At 35.6% G+C, this 17,075-nt stretch overlaps 1 protein-coding gene across 11 annotated transcripts in view; it reads left to right on the top strand.

The window, feature by feature from the left end:
• ERBIN (erbb2 interacting protein) overlaps positions 1-17,075 on the top strand; it is a 121,677-nt gene that overhangs the window by 92,429 nt on the left and 12,173 nt on the right. For 8 of the 11 annotated variants that reach the window (XM_049795327.1, XM_049795325.1, XM_049795326.1 and 5 more), the window contains 10 exons: positions 88-217; positions 586-701; positions 1,742-1,811; positions 2,822-2,921; positions 4,973-5,094; positions 5,672-5,842; positions 6,634-6,816; positions 9,100-9,217; positions 10,947-11,130; positions 11,957-13,478. In XM_049795327.1, the coding sequence (XP_049651284.1) occupies positions 88-217; positions 586-701; positions 1,742-1,811; positions 2,822-2,921; positions 4,973-5,094; positions 5,672-5,842; positions 6,634-6,816; positions 9,100-9,217; positions 10,947-11,130; positions 11,957-13,478 (2,716 nt within the window). The remainder of the gene's footprint in view (positions 1-87; positions 218-585; positions 702-1,741; positions 1,812-2,821; positions 2,922-4,972; positions 5,095-5,671; positions 5,843-6,633; positions 6,817-9,099; positions 9,218-10,946; positions 11,131-11,956; positions 13,479-17,075) is intronic. The other 3 variants (XM_049795334.1, XM_049795328.1, XM_049795329.1) reach the window with 2 other exon arrangements.

Here is a 17,075-nt window from a genome sequence, read left to right as displayed (position 1 = left end):
GTGGTATTAACTTCATTTAAACTTAAAGTATTCAATTAATGTTGGATGAATTAACCTGTATAGAGGAGTAATTTTTTTTTTTTTAAGGTTAATATCAGTAGAAGAACTGGACTGTAGTTTCAATGAGATTGAAACATTGCCTTCCTCTGTTGGGCAGCTCTCTAATATAAGGACATTTGCTGCAGATCATAACTTTTTAACACAGCTGCCATCAGAGGTATGTATTTAATTACAAAACTGTAAAATGATTTTTTTAACGTATTTTAAAATACATAGTCTGTACAACTTTTGGATAACAAGTTAATAATTCTTGAGTAGATTTTCTTTTTGTATGTTTTTAAAGGGGGATGTATACAAATATACAAGTTTTCAAATAATGAAATTCTGAATTTTCTTAAGCAGGAAGTAGAAATTTGTTGCTAATGTATTGAAACTAAAAGAAGGTTTAATATGTAAGAATAAATGTAATTATACTCTACAGGCAAAAATAGGTGTAATACCAACTGATTTAATACAGTAAAATTTTGCATATTTAGAGTTAAGATGATTAATTCTTTGCGTTTTGTTTTTTGGGGTTTTTTTCAGATTGGAAACTGGAAGCATGTAACAGTGTTGTTTCTGCATTCTAATAAGCTTGAATTTCTCCCTGAAGAAATGGGTGATATGCAGAAATTAAAAGTCATCAATCTGAGTGACAATAGGTTTGTGAATGCATGTGAATTCAAGTAGAAGTTGTATAAAATGCAGTAATAATGTAGAGGTATTGTTATGAATATATTATGGTATCTTTCCTTATCTCATGCACAGCATACTAGATGACTGAGTTGCATGTATTTAATGTATTACTCTTGTATTCTGGATCTTGCCGTTCCATTGTATTAAGCTGTCTTTATTTTAATGACGTGGCACATGGCACACGCATTGAAGCACAGCTTCAGTACATTCACGATTGTTAGCATGTATTTTTCTGGAGAGTTAGTTTGGTTATTTTCATAAAACTTTTGATTCTTACTTAAAAGTTAATAGCTTCCTGTATTGCATAAGGAGGACACAAAACAATATCACAGTATAGTGTAAAACACTTGAGCATGGTGGGGAAGGGGGAAAAGAGAGTTGTGTTTTATTAGAGCTGGTCATTAAAAACAGACAAAACATTTCTTTTTTGGGAATTGCCAATTGGTAGAATTGAAATATATTGGGAGAGATAAGTCTGTTTATTCCTCCTGTTCTGCCAGTCCAGCTTCTCTGTACTCCCATCTGTAGCTTGACTTATCCATTAATGCCAGAGCTTCTGTTATGCGGGGCAGCCCCTTTCCCACACAGGTATCTTGGAAAAAAAACCAATTTTCAGATGTAGCACTTTCTTCTTAACTGGCATGCATGTATGTTGAAAGATAAAATGTTGAGGATTCAGATTAATTAATTCAGGTTAATTGTCTTCAAAATTGTATTCAAGTAATTGAACTGAGTTAAATTCAAATTACATTATCACTCTTTTTTTAAGCAACTTGCTAAACTGGGCAGAAATGCCATTTTTTGTTTGTTTGGGGTTTTTTTCTTTTTTTTAATTCCAGGTGGAGCTTTGAATCTAAATTAAATGCTGTTGCCTTTCAACGTCAATAGTTATTAATTTAACTATATCTGTAAATGTTCTTTTTAAACATTTTTACGGGCTAATGCAGGATTGTTTCTTAACAGTGTTGATAAATGTACTTACATAAATTCTTGTTGTAATTTACAGACTGAAGAATTTGCCATTTACCTTTACAAAACTGCAACAGCTCACTGCTATGTGGCTATCAGACAACCAGGTGAACTTTTTTAGAATTAAAAATAGATGATTGTTGACTTTATTCCTAATGGAATTGACGAGTACAGAGCCATCTGTTAAATAATGAGACCTGGTACTGTGTATATACATCCATACTTACTTGACATTACTATGCCTGTTGTCCTGAAATAAGCAACACTGAGCCTACCAGTCTTTGGAGACTTTTATACTTCTAGCAAAGTTCTATGCTGTCAGGAAATGCAATCTAACAGATGCTGGGGTTTTTTGTTTTGTTTTTGTTTTTCTTAATTCAGGCTTATTTACACAGGAGAGTTAATCCTTGATAAGCTAGTACTTGAATTTGTAGCTCTTCCACAGATATACCATTGGGGAAACTTAGCATGCCTTTTTTTGAGCTAGGTTTCTTGCCACACCTTTGAACTCTGACTGTCCAAGTTTAAAGCTATTAAGCAGCAATTCATGTGCTTCTGGCTTGTATTTTTGAAGTGTATCAAAGCCCTCTGTACTATGCTGATTTCCTGAATGGCATTAAGGTCTACAGGGCTGCCAGAAATCCACTAGCCTCAGATGTAGTATAATGAAAGCACCTTTACTAATATAGTAATTTTAAGAATCCCCTGCCCTTTTTTGTAAGGGGTGAGGGATATTCAGTCTGGTGTCAATACAACCTTTTTCTCTTTATATGATTGTTTGCAGCTTTAAATGGCCAAATACTCTGTGTATTCCACATAACCTGCTTTGGGATAGTAATAAGTCCTAGCAAGAAACTGGTTTGTTTTCTGAATATCCAGTGTTTGCTTTTCTCTTAAAGCTGTTACTGAGTTTCAGTTCTCAGTCAAAGCCAGTCATCAATCAAAGGCAGATATGTTAATAACTTCATTTTTTGAAATTTATTCAGAGAAGAAATGGTTTAACACAAGGCAGAGTAGTCTTCAAAGTAATAGGACAGGCATGCTCTGTGATATGTAGTTCATATTTACTTTTTTATATATATTCTCACAACATATTCTTCTTTCATTTGCTTCCTAGTCTAAACCACTTATCCCTCTTCAAAAAGAAGCTGACCCTGACACACAGAAAACAGTGCTTACCAATTACATGTTCCCTCAGCAGGCAAGGACGGAGGATGGTAAGAATTTCTGAAATATCCTCTCAGAATGCTCACTTTTGAAAATAATGAGAAGACTATCCAGCTAATATGATTTTCACTAGATAATACTTAAATGCAAGTTTGAAGTAAACTTGTAAGTGATGAAGAGTTACATCTAAAGGATGAGATCAGTAACTTAATGTGATCTATGTATTAGTAAATTCTAGGTGAAACTGTTTCTGTGAGCGAGGTGAGGAATGGACTTGTGGGATCACGTTCTGTGATGGTTGCCACTTCCCAGTGTGACGCCCTATTTAATTCAGATGGAGCTTAATGGTTTGGGGTGAAATTCTCCTTAGCAGGTCTCTGCTTCAGACTAACTATTTTAACAGAATGTTAGACAAAATGTTTCTTCCGTTACGAAGTACATATCTTTGGAAATAGCATTGTGTTTTCTTTTAAAAGGAAAAAAAAACCCCAACTCCAGGAAAAAAGCGTATTACTCACATTTAGTTTGAACTGGTTTATAAAAGGTTAGGCCCAAAATATTAAGAACTTGCCAGAAAGTTATTTCTGCATGCTTGTGAAATAGTAAGGGAAACAAGTAACATTCCATGAGTAACCCCATCAAGAGTTAGGGAAGGAGAGTTAAATTTATTTATTTATCCACTTTCTTTCATCTGCAGACAAAAGAATAAAGCTTGTGCTGCTTTAACAGAAATGGAGAGGGGGCACATATCAATAGAAATAAATGAAAACTGGCAAGTGGCAACATTTGCTGTTCCATGGCACAAGTGTCTAGTACACTGAGAGAGAAGTAATAAAAAAATATCAGCAAAACCCGTAAATTGTGCATCACTTCTAGTGCCTTCTAATGCAAATAATAATCTGCAATACCTCTGATAGAACATGAGAATTATAAAATCATTTGGAGATTCAGTGAAATGCAAGATTGTTCCTGAAAACATTCTCTGCATTTGAACACTTTTTTACCCGTGTGCTGGGGTTTCTTTCTGTAGGCAAGGAAAGGACTGCTTATTTGGCTTAAGTTGACAGAATACCTGCCTCTGAGGTGGTCATTACAAACATAAGGTTTAAAATTCAATAGACGTCTTTTTAAAATCTTAAATTTTTTAAAATTCTTTATCAAGTTCTTTTTTTTTAGTCAGGAACAGTTTCAGTGATAGTGAAGTCTATTAGAGTATTTTCAGATGTGTTAAAATTTTACATTTACCTAATAAACGCAGAGTAACAAATATTCCAGTGCACTTGTTGAGCCCTATTATTAAGTATTTTTCTATACTTCAGGTATAGAAGGTAGAGAAGGTAGAGAAGAATTTAATATGAACAGTGCTAGTGAAGGATATACATTTGCTGGGATGGTAGTGGCAGATTTACTAGACAAATTGGCATGCTAAAGTAGAACCTGGCTGATGTAACACAAGGCATGGAGACATGCTAAAGTAAGAGACAGTGGGTACCCAAAAGATTTTTTTATCTCTTGTAATATTAAGCAAGAAATACGTCATAAAGCTCTTGTCATTTGTATAACTACTGCAAAATCATGTTGTTTACCGTAAGTTTTAGATGCTTTAGGTTTTTTTCAGGATTAGTAATAATGCAGGATTTTGTCACTAAGTCATTCTTATTCTTCATTTTTAAATTTTCATTAAATGAAATCAGGTAAATGCTCTTATACATGCTTAATGAGACCACCTCACTGAAGTCAGACTGTATAAATCTATATAATTTACCTTTATATATATATACACACACACAAACATACACAAATACATATTTTCATATCTATACATATATATGAATAAAAATACTTTGCAGCAGAGAGTTCTGCTGAAAATTTTCAAGTGTGAGTATTAAGACTAGTGTACAGCTGTGTATATGAATTTTTTTTACTGCACAGCCAAGTTCATAAAGCAGTGGCAGTGCACCTAGTCTTCAATTAATGGTGCTGCTGGTCTCTTGTCTTTTAAGAATGCATACAAAAGCACACCAACCCCACCCAAGAGAAAGAGGATTTTTGTTTCACATAATGTATCCTATTCTTACAAGAGTCTCTTTTGGTTTTTTAGTTATGTTCATATCTGATAATGAAAGTTTCAATCCATCTCTGTGGGAGGAACAGCGGAAACAGCGTGCTCAAGTGGCATTTGAGTGTGATGAAGACAAAGATGAGAGAGAGGCACCGCCTCGGGTTAGTATTGAATTTATTTTTGAATACTTGCTGCATCCCTCCCTCTTATCCCCACCTTGAAGCCTACCCTTTTTCCTTACTGTAGCTGTGGATTGCACTCTGCTGAAGAAAATGAGTCTTCAGTGATTACTTAAGAGTATCTAACAGGATGAAACACCATATTTTGGGGGGGGTTGGGGGTTTGGTTTTTTTAGCCAGATCCTTTAAAGTGGAGCACAAGGGAAAAACTCTCAGCTGATGTAAGGCAATGTAGGGCATAACTAGGAGACTGCCTGACTGGTGGTGCTGTGGAGAAGGATAGTGGGGAAACAATGAATAATCCTGATTTTTCTTTAAGTATATTACAGTTGTCATAATTCATCCTGCTTGCAATCAGTGGACACATTTGGTTGGGGGAAAGTGATTCATAATTGTGCTGAGTTTTGTACACTTAAGCCTGCATCAGTGCAGGTACACTCGAACAGCAAAGTGGAGGTCCTAGGTTGTTCATTGTTTTGTCCTAATTAATTTTCTGTTTTAAAGGTGATTTTTTAATTACAGCATTTAAGTAAATGTAGAACATTATCACTTGATACAGGAAGGCAACCTGAAGAGATATCCAACTCCATATCCTGATGAACTGAAGAATATGGTTAAAACAGTCCAGACAATTGTACATAGGCTAAAGGATGAAGAACCTACTGAAGATATTGCCAAGGAGTCAAAACGAGAAGGCCAGACAGTTTCTGTAAAAGATGTGGGGGTAAAGGTTAGAGATAATAATCTCTTCTGACTTTTCAAGAACTTCCAAAGATCTGGAGTGTCACTGATTCCTTTAAATTCTCTTCTCCTTCCCCATTAATGCTTTAGCAAGAAAAATTGTCACATTAAAGAACAGAACTTAACCTCTTCACCATCTAAAGAAGTCTGTAATAAATGTCTAGTTTGCAGTAGCAATTTTTCTCTGTCACTAAAAACAAGGAAAGTGACTTGATTCTCAGGCAAATACAAACTATGGATGTGTTAAGGAGCTGGCTTCTTCGGTTTCTGAGGATGGCATCTTTTTCATCCTCTGATCCTTTTTTATATGGCAGACTTCACAATGAAATTCAGTATAATCTTTAAGGATTTTACTGCTGCCCTCATGACTGGAGGTTTTACATGATAAGCTGGGAAGGCAATCATAGCAAGTTGGTACAGGAGTCAGGAGTTTCTAACAGGTTGATATAGCATAATGGGCGGTAGGATTATTGTTTGGTACTGACATGACTCATTGTAGATATTCTTGGCCATTTTTTTAATTTAACTGGAAACTTAATGGTACAAATTGACCCCAGTAAGGAGGAGAATCAAACTGATTGACAAAGGGTAGGGACTGTACCTCAGTAGTCTGCAGAGATTTCTCTGCAATTCATACCTGGTGCATTTCATACTTTGTGATTTCAAAGCTCAGATTTTCCATTCCATAGTTTCCCAAAATATATAATGTTAACTCTAAGTATCATGTGTTACTGAAAACCTTTCAGGATGTTTTTTCTGCTAATGTTCCTAATCCTGTAGACTTCAGAAATTGCTTCAATAAAGAACAGAGCAGATGAGAGAAAACAATATTCAGCAGGAAGTTCTATGCAAAAGCCTACTGAACCAGAAGCTGAGCACAGCACTGCAAATTCACAGATGACTGCACTTGTTAAAACCTTGCAGAACACAAAACCAGTTGTCAACCATGAAGACACGCTCGAGGTATGGCATTGCGGTGAACACCATAGCAGTCAAAGAATTGTGCTGGTATTGTATCAAATTTTTTACTCTGGGAGATGAAAATTTATGTTGACAATAGTAGAAAATTACCATCCATAAGTGCTGTAAATACAGATGGTTTGCAATGCAATATTTTTCTCACTTCAGATTATATTAAGTAAAAGTTGAAATAGCTAATAAAAAGTTCATAATGAAAGATACGTGCATTTAAAGAAAAATGAAGCAAACTCGATTAAAAGTTGACCTAAGTATCAAACTGTGAAAAGACTCAGAATTTTCCAGGTTTTGCCTGATTGTCAGTTCTTTGTTAAATAATCAATTTTAATTGTCACAGAAATGACAAAATATCTGATAGTGGGAGCAATCAAAAACTTGTACATGTTGAAGTGACTATGCACACTCATTTCAAATGAAAAGTGAAATGTGCATTTAAAAATGTGTATTCCTCTGTGTTTATTAGTGAGCTGTCATGAATGACTTGGATTGTATTTACCTCTTGAGTCAGAGATTTTAAACTTCTGAATTCTTTCTACATCTCTCTGACAAATACCACGCATCTGTTTATTTAGAATGTTTCAGATTTACGCCAAATTTTGGAACTTGTCACTTAATCTGTTGCCAGTCACAACCTCTAAAATGCTTTTTTCATAGTTTCAGATGCAGATTATTTTTACCTGTGTTGTGTAAGCCATAGAACATGCATATATCATACTTTTGCTAAAGAGCCTTTGTGACAAGCAGTTGTGGCTGTTGTTGGCTATTTCCCCACTAGCATGTTCCTGCTTCTACACCCTTTCTGAAAATATTGGTTTTGACATTTTTCTTTAATTTAAAAACATTATTTCAGAAGATCATATTAGTTGACTAATGATAGTGACAGCAGTTCTTTGTAGCTGGCTGTATGCCGGTAAGTCAATGAGGTAGCAGTGTGTAGTGATGAGGCATAGTGAATTCCTTACTTTCATGTAATAACCTGCTGGTAACTCTGTTGCAGTTGACTCCAGTTACCTAAACTTCGCACCTGCATTAAGTTTTTCATTTCAACATTGGTTACACTTGTTGTATGTCACATCCAAGAGGAAAGGTAATGTTGGTAGAGGCAGTGAAGAGGTGGTCTGTTCTGACTGCAGAGAAAAAGAGATGGATTTTTATTTTTTATTTTTAGTGAAGACTATCATAGCTTGTTTGCTACATCTCAGTCAGGTTTGTCCTCCCTGCAGTCCAAAGAACTGGCCAGGTAATAAGGATCATGGGAAGGGTGGTGCTCTGGGAAGAGTGGTGCTCCAGTAGGTTCCACACATTAAGTTTCTGAAACTTTTAAGAAAAAGTGAACATTGACAGACTATTTTTGCAATCTGTAACATGGATTTTGTAGCATTTGTAACAGGAAGCGTGTTCACTAGAAAGAAATTTCCACTTTAGGGAAGGAAGGGGGTTTTTTCCTTCAAAATATTACTGGAAACAATTGTTTTTTGAAGATGATAGGAATATAGGGCTGGCAGTAGGATACTGAATCAGTTGCATGGCTGCCTTTGCAGCAGCTTTGTCAGTTAATCTCTTTGGTAAGTGCACTGAGCTCCATCTTATGGTTAGTAGCTAGTGATTTCTAGCTTAAATGTATTCAGCATCACTTTACTCATCTGCCATTGTTCTTGAAGTTAAGTACCTTCTCCTCCTTTTGAAATTTACCCCCCATGTAAATTTAAAGATATAAACCCAAGCTACTCTTGCTCTTTTGTTGCTAGACTAGGCAAACCAATCTCATTCAGTCTATTCTCACAGTATAGCTCTACATTCCTAAGATTGTCCTGGTCATGCTACTCTATAGCTGTTTCAGTTTGAGCTCTTTTCTGCAAAACCAATACCCAGCTAGTTAGTCTGGGGTATTTGCTGGTTCAGTGATAACCTTCTGGCTTGAACTCAACTGGAGGTTCTCTCCAATGCTGGAACAGAGGCTACATCTGCTTGCTCCAAGTAGGTTTTTGCAGCTGAAGTTACCGGTTTGAGTGTCATTCCCATGGAATTAATCAGTGACAATGCAAATCTGCATGTTCTGCTTCTTAAAGATAATTCAGTAGCAATTATTACTATATTCAGTTGCCTTGCAATACAAATGCACTATGCAACTTGATGTTATGCTTATGTTATGTTGCTTGGTTGGGTTTTTTTTCCCTTTATTGTTCAGTGGGTGACAGTTTAGATAGCATTTACTTAACCTTTAAGCAGTTCTTTAAAATGCACAGTATAAAGATGCTTTTCTTTTAGCAGGAGTCAGAAGAACTCTCCTCTGATGAAGAGATGAAAATGGCAGAAATGCGACCACCGCTGATAGAAACCTCCATAAACCAACCAAAAGTGGTAGCTCTTAGCAATAACAAAAAAGGTTAGATACCCAAAAAAGCAATAGAAGTTGTTGTGTGATTCTGATAATTTCTTGACTCAAAGTGGCTAGTTTTTCCAATTAAATTATGTGAAAGTAGATTTAAGTTGTATGTTTTAAAAGATGATCAATTCTCTAGTTAAGCAATGAAAGCAGAAAAAAAATTCTGCAATATCTTATCCTTGAGCATATGGTACAGAAGGTTCTGTTGGCATCCTAATTTTCTCGATTCTTGCCATCAGTTTAAAAGCAGAGGGGGAAGGGAGATGCGTGTCTTTTGGGGGACTGTTAGCTTGAACACGCTTTTGATACACTTAAGAAAAGGATTGTAGAAAGTGGTATTTACCTTGGAAATAGTCCGTATTTCTGCCCTGCCCATGTGGATTATTGCTGCTGTAGGCAGCGATATCACGTGTTTAAATTTCTCAGAGAAACTCTGCTGTCTTCCTAAGGTTTAAGAATAACTTCTTTTGTAGCAATTCTTTCTCCAGAGTCACTTTACTTTTTTATTTTTCTTCTTTCCTCTAACATGAAACTTCAGAACATATTTTTGTTACCTAACTTTTATATTCTCTGAAAGATAATCTCGATCTGGGTAACCATTGCTGCAAGGGTAAGGAATGACCTAGGATTCAGAGAAAACATAACTTGAAAGTTGGAGGGCAAATTCTATTTTGCTTCATACGATATCCTAGTCCCGTACTTTCTAGGACAAAAGGCTTTTCTGCCCATTAGATGTAAAAGGGTGAGCTTTAGTGGGGATGAAGGAAAACCACACGGAGGTAGCAGGAAGAGTCTGCTGATGACCCCTTGCAGGTGAAAAGATTCATGTTTATCAATGCTGTCTTTGGGTTTTTATGTCTGACTAAAGTACTAAGTCAAAACTTCTTTCTCCTCTCTGGAGATAGACATCAGTTTCACAATATTATGCTTTTGGAACCTGTAACTGTGCCTCTTGAAGCAAAATTTTAAATGTATTTGTACACTTATATCAAAATAATGGCTGGCTTGATGTCCCACAGAGAAATTACTTTTATGTGGATGTAGTGTGTACATAGGCATACATTATGCAAGAATCAATGTGCATAGGTGTAAATTACTCTGAAAATGTTGTCCTAAGTGATCTGCAAAGCATGGGAATGCATTGGATTCCAACTCCACAGAAGAACATTTTTCTTTACTGTTTGTTTTTTACATTTATGAAACTAAACAGAGCTTATCCAGTGATCTAGGTCTTTCCAGAGTGCTTGGTCTAATAAATAGCTGTTTAACAATGATATAATGTTCAAAATCTGGAACTGTCTACACTTTCAAAATCCTGCATGTGAATTAGTGTACTTTATTTTCATAGGGGGTAATAGACTCATGTAATACGAAACTTTGAAATCATTGCAGAAACAGAAATATGATTTGATAGGTATTTTGCGGAAATCTTACATAATGTAGCACTAGCTTATACCAAGGAAACTTGAATAAAGCAACAAGTTAAATTTCATTAACAGGTGAAGGCTGTTTACATTGAGGCAAATATTTAGAAAATAGGAACTATTGCCAACAGTCTTTTGTAAGTGTAAATGAAGTTTTCAAAAGGTGTTAGCTTAAATTTTAGTTTCCAGTAGTAAGACTTATTCAAGAATGAGAGACAATTTCTAAATACCATAACATACACACATTAAATGGCTATTAAGCAGATGTATGTGTCTGTAACTAAACTGGCAAATTTTTATTTCAGATGATTCAAAAGATGCTGATTCTTTATCAGATGAAGCTACCCACAATAGCAATCAAAATAACAGCAACTGTTCCTCTCCTTCTCGAATGTCAGATTCTGTTTCCTTAAATACTGATAGTAGCCAAGATATTTCTCTCTGTTCTCCAGACAAAGAAACACATGCTGCTGTTTTATCCAAGATCAGGTTTGTAAGACACTGTATACCACTGAGCAAATATAATAGAAAAATGTTACTAAATCTTTCATATTATCTGTCCATTTCTTTAATTTATTAATTTATCATTCATGAAATAATTTAAATTTTAATATTTTAAAGTAAGGTTAAAAAATGGAATAGTTCTTTTTAAAAAAGCGGGGGGGGGGGGGACACAACACAATAAAATTCAGAGGCTAATTTTAGTATACAAGACATGGTTCCCATCTGTTTTTAATAATAGGGTACAATAATTTCATCCTTATAATTTGTTATCCCTGCAAAGTACTTCAATATACCATTTTAAAAGCTCTATGTTTTTATTTGTGTAATTTTGAAGATCAATTTGATTACTAACATAACTATAAAAGGCTTTTAGAAACTTACAAAGAATGGACTTAAAGGTTGCTAGTCTTCTTGAGATTTTACTTAGAAAATGCCATTTTTTAAAAAACATTGCTAATAGAAACAAGACATTTGTCCAAAACTATCATGGAACTTGCGAGTATTCGATAAAAAAAAATTGAGTTATTGTCACTTTGTACTTTTTGGCACTTTTAAATGTCTTTAATAATTCCTGTTGAATTTAAACAAACTTCTGAAATCAGATGACAGAAACGTTGCCAAAATGAGCCCTCTATGTAGTATTTTTCTGTAATGGTAAGGTAGCAAATCATAAATCTGGTTCTATATTGGTCTGGTTTCTGTACACAGTATAGCTGTGTTGCATGCTAATGATTATTTTTTCTAAAACAGTTCTTAAAGGAATATGTTGGTTTCTTCTGGAATTTCTTTTAAGAGCCATCTCTTTTTCCAGGCGAGAAGATGAAAATTTGAATAATCTTTTGCAAAATGGAGGTGAATTGAGCATTACAGTAGAAGAAAAAATAAATATGCAAGACAAGGTTACAAATTTGTCTGAATATGAATTAAGCATTGAAGAAAGATTAGGCCTGATAGGAAAAGGTGTTGATCTAAGCACTCCTACGGATGAGTCTCACAAATTAGACCAAATAAACATGAATATCAATAAACTGGTTAGTGAAAAGGCAGTGCCAGTTCCGGTAGAAAGGTTACAAGCACAGGATATAGTTTCAGTAAAGGGCTTTTTGAATAACAACATGAAAGAAGAAAGTGAGCACTTGGAAAATGGAAATAAATATCCTATAAATAAAGTAAATGGACATCCTGAGGAAGCAGTACAGTCTCCCAGTAAAGACAAACTAATGAAAAGCACTACAGTTGATGGTGATTCTGCTGAGCTGTCTGTTTCGAGGAGCACTGAAGATTTGTCCCCACAGAGAAGTGGTCCTGTGATGAAATCTCATAGCATCACCGGTATGGATACTGGTGGTCTGAAAATCTACGATATTGTTGGTGAGAATGGATCTGAACAGTCAAACTCAGTGGTAAAATCAGCATCTGATAGCACAGATGGGAAAAACATAGTCCGAAGTAAATCCGCTACTCTTCTGTATGATCAGCCTTTGCAGGTTTTTCCTGGGTCATCATCATCATCTGATTTAGTATCTTCTACAAAAACTGTGTTCAAGTTTGACTCAAATCACAATCCTGAAGGTGCTAATGGAGTGAGGGGATCAGTGACAAGTGGTGCACAGATGTTCTGTGCTCCCCAGTATAATATTCAGTACAGCAGCAGTGCAACAGCAAAAGACACCTTGTGGCCACAGAAACAAAACACCCACGTAGAACAAGGCAGCTTACCTCCTTCACGTCTGCTTAGGTCTGACAGCACAGAAACCCCCAGCTATGTAAAGCATTCTGCCAGTATGAATTTTTCCAATCATAACAATGTCCGAGCCAGCGCTGTGTATAACACTCATCAACGGATGGCTGGGAGACCTGTAGATATGTGGGCTATTCCACCAAATGATAGACTGCTCCCAGGAGCAACCAGGCACACTCTTCAAAGACAGAGCAGTGTATCTTCTACAGCTTCTGTAAATGTTGGGGATACTGGACCTCCAAGGCGGACCCAGGTTCCTGAAGGGGACTATTTAACATACAGAGATTTGCATTCAATGGGAAGAGCTCCGCCAGTAATGTCTGGGCAACAGAGACCTCTTTCTGCCAGGACATACAGCATTGATGGTCCAAATGTACCCCGTCCGCAGAGTGCTCGGCCGTCGGTGAATGAAATACCAGAAAGAACTATGTCAGTTAGTGACTTCAATTACTCACGGACTAGCCCTTCAAAGAGATCAAACGCAAGGGTTAACTCTGAGCACTCTTTATTAGACCCTCCAGGAAAAAGTAAAGTCCCTCATGACTGGAGGGAACAGGTGCTGCGACATATTGAGGCTAAAAAGCTAGAAAAGGTAAAAATAATAATTTAAAACTTTTCTACCTCTCTGTTACCTGGGTATGGAATAAGTTAAATACTCTTGAACTGCTTTTAATTACCAGTGAAAATGTACTTCTGGCACTGCCTTAAAAAGCACAAATGTGTTTGTGATAAATATCTGAGAAACAGTCAAATGGTAGGCTGTAAATTAACTTTTCCTCTCAAAGAAAAAAAAGTCCTTGTTGTTTTTACATCATACTTGCCAGTTTAGTCCAATTACTTTTAGAACACATTAAATAATGTGACATTGACCCTGCTGGATTGCAAGGCTAGCTCTTCCAGGCCAGGTAATTTTTAATGTATCATTGTATTCATATTACAGTAAAATAGTCCCTTATGCTTCTTGAGTTTTCTGTTCTGCTTCCCCCTCCTCCCCCCCCCCCCCCCCATTTCTTCTCTTTATTAACAAGGAAAAGAAAATTAGTAAAATCTATTTGGAGGTATAGATCTACAGCTTCAGTTGCTGAAGAATTGAAAAGCCGTGATTAACATGTATCTGCCTCCAAGCCAGTTGTCTTTTGAAGCTGAGCATCTGACAGATTGTTGAATGAATATTTAGTGCTGTGAGATGAGAACACTTAAAAATCTTGTTCATTTCAGGAAATCACAGGGAGGTTTTGATATAACTAGAGATGATGAACAATTCTTTATGTACTGTAAATGCGGTCAAGGATTCAAGCTGATATGTAAAGCTGAACAATTATATATCTTCAAAGAATTTGAGTAGAGACTGGAAGAATATAATTTATGCTGTCCAGCTAAACCAGTTTAAAATATCATCACTAAATAATGAGTAGAATGTCATTAGCCTGATCGTGTTTCCTTGGAGGGGAAGTGAGTAAAGCAGCCAAAATACATTTTGATTATGCCAGCTAGATGGATATTCTGATTTATTTTGAAAGAACAAAGTTTGGTTTGTGATTATTATGCTAAATACTTCAATATCCATAATAGCTAAAGAAATCTAATTGGAGATGCTTGGAAAAATTACTTATAATTTTTCTTTGGAAATCCAAGTATTTGGAGGGATGGGTCTGCTTTTAAGTTGTCTAACTTCTGGTGATGGAAAGGGATGGGGTTAGTTTGTTTTTTAAAGAAGCCTGCACAACAGCTGCACCTGTTCTTCTGATCCAGTTTGAGTCACGTACAACACAAAATATTTTAAGGCTTTCACGGTCCTGTGCTGTAGTGTGGGGACCCTCTGTCCCAACAAGGCAGTCAAAAACCTCATCGCGTTCCAACCCTAATAAAAGGTACACTCTGTGATCTTCCATTCGCCTGGAAGCATATATCAAATCTTACATGAAATTACAGGGAAGCAAAAATCCCAGCAATCCCTGAATGCAGAGGGAAACAAAACTTCAGTGCACTGCTAATGCAGTTTGTTTATAGCTCGTTCTTACATTGCCTACATTTGTCTTGTTAGGAACAATGTTTAATACACTAGTGATATCTGTTCAGGTACTGTAGTAGTGTAGTCAGCTTTATGGAAATGAAATTGATTGCCTGACTTGATTCCCTTTATATCTGTCGATACTTTCTCTCATGCTTTATATGAAAACCCTAATTTTTGTTTCCTACTAGAGTGATATGGAATAACTACTATTCAGATCTTAGCTGTGCAGCTGATTTAACAGATCTTAAAGTTCTGTTTTGTATGCACGTGCTTCTTTTGATCTGGCCTTGAAGCATTTTAAAGTAGCTTTTACTTAGCAATATGAGACTTATTTATGGGTTTAAAAGTGAATGTGTTTGTAATTGTCTACTTTGTATTCTCCGGGATATGACTGACTTAAAAAGAAAAATCTGAACTGTGAAAAATGTAGATATGATCCTATATGGCAGCTGGCAAATATGATAAGGTGGAAATTCTAGGAATTTACTGGATATTTCTTTGTTCTTTTAAAACAATGGTTTCAGTATTTCTGTTTGTAATTAAAAATTAGCTGGGGGGGGGCTTAGTCTATAAAGCACATTTCTGAAATGTTTTGAAGTCTGAAAAAAATTTCAGTAATTACAGAACTCATTTAAGGAACAAGTTCAATTACAGAGCTCCTTTAAGGAATATTTATTGGAAATTGCTTTGACAAAGCTTTCAAGGATTTAAAATGGTATTTCTTTTTTTTAAAGCATAAGACAACACTGACAAAAACAGGTATACAAAACTAAGCCTTATGATGAATATTTAATTGATACCTTCTTGCCTGTGATTATACACAAACAGTATGGGTTAAGAATATTACCTTTGCTGTGACTCTTCTCAGTCTGTTACTGAATTTAATCGTGTTTATTATTTCTATCCTGTGCTTATTAGAAAAGAGGGTGTAGTGGGTTTTGGGGGTTGGGTTTTTTTTTGTGGGCTTGTGTTTTATTTGTTTTTGCTAAGCTACTGAAGTACTTGTTTATTTTGTTTTAATAAAATTTAGAAACTGGGGGGGGGGGGGGGCAGAGGAGATGGTGGGTGTGAACCCACTAAAAGAAACAGTGTCTGCTTCTTGGACAAATTGGAGAAGCTAGTTCTTGTTTTATTTATTAACCTTTTTTACCTGATATAAGTGGGGGGAAAAAAACTTTCAAGAGTTTAATTTGCATGAGGAAACATATAGGATAGTTTTAAGTCCAGCAAAAATTATTAACAATGGATTCTAGCCAGCTGTAAGGGGACATACACTGATCAACTAAAATTATCCATCTGGTTGAAGGAAGGTGAAAACAGTTCATGAGACCATTTGTAAATAGAAATTTTGCATACATTCAGGAGGAACAATTTGCTTACCTGATGCAAAGCATATTTTATTGATGGATAGAGGAAAGAGCTTATTTAAATGTCAGGCTGCTCTCTAGTGGTTATATATGTAAACTGTTGGAAAGCATGCAGTCAATTCTGACCCACCCCCAACCTCATAAATTTAGTGCACAGGTGAGTTTTTAAGAACAGTAACATTTTTCAGCATATTTTCCTCTTTGAGTGTGATTTGCCAGTTTTACTACCTGATATGTCACAGTAGTCTAATATAGTAATTTTATTGAAAATATTCATTTAAACTAAAATACTGCCTATGTAAAAACACTAGTGTCACACACATTTTAATGTGTGGCAGAGGAATTTCTCATCTGTAAATTGTAATAATAAATATCTGCAACAGTTATCTGCAAATATCTATTATATTTCTATGTGCTAAGTAGGCAGAAACAGTTACTGGGCCTGAATCTGTCCTTTCCTTACACATGTATATTTTCTTTTTTTTGTTGTGGATCTCTTGGGAGTTCATCAGGTGCGTGTTTGCTTTCAATCCTAACTTCATCCGGAATTAAGTCCTCTATTTTTTATCTACTTGTATCTACTACTTATCTGAAATGGCAGAGCTTTCAGGGAAGAGGTCATAAAATTTGATTCCTACTTTCTAATTCAGAAATCCGAAGAGGTGGTTTTATTCTAAAAGTTGCCAGTGTACAATGCCTTATTAAAAGAAAGAAGTCCAACTGTTTCAGTATTGATATAGAATTGCAGTTTCAATCAAAGTTTGAAAGTTTCTCTTGAATTCATTTTTCACACTACATACCAAACATA

Source organism: Accipiter gentilis, chromosome Z (assembly GCF_929443795.1).
Source record: "Accipiter gentilis chromosome Z, bAccGen1.1, whole genome shotgun sequence".
NCBI classification, from domain to species: Eukaryota; Metazoa; Chordata; class Aves; order Accipitriformes; family Accipitridae; genus Astur; species Astur gentilis.
This window is presented reverse-complemented; position numbering and strand designations above follow the sequence as displayed.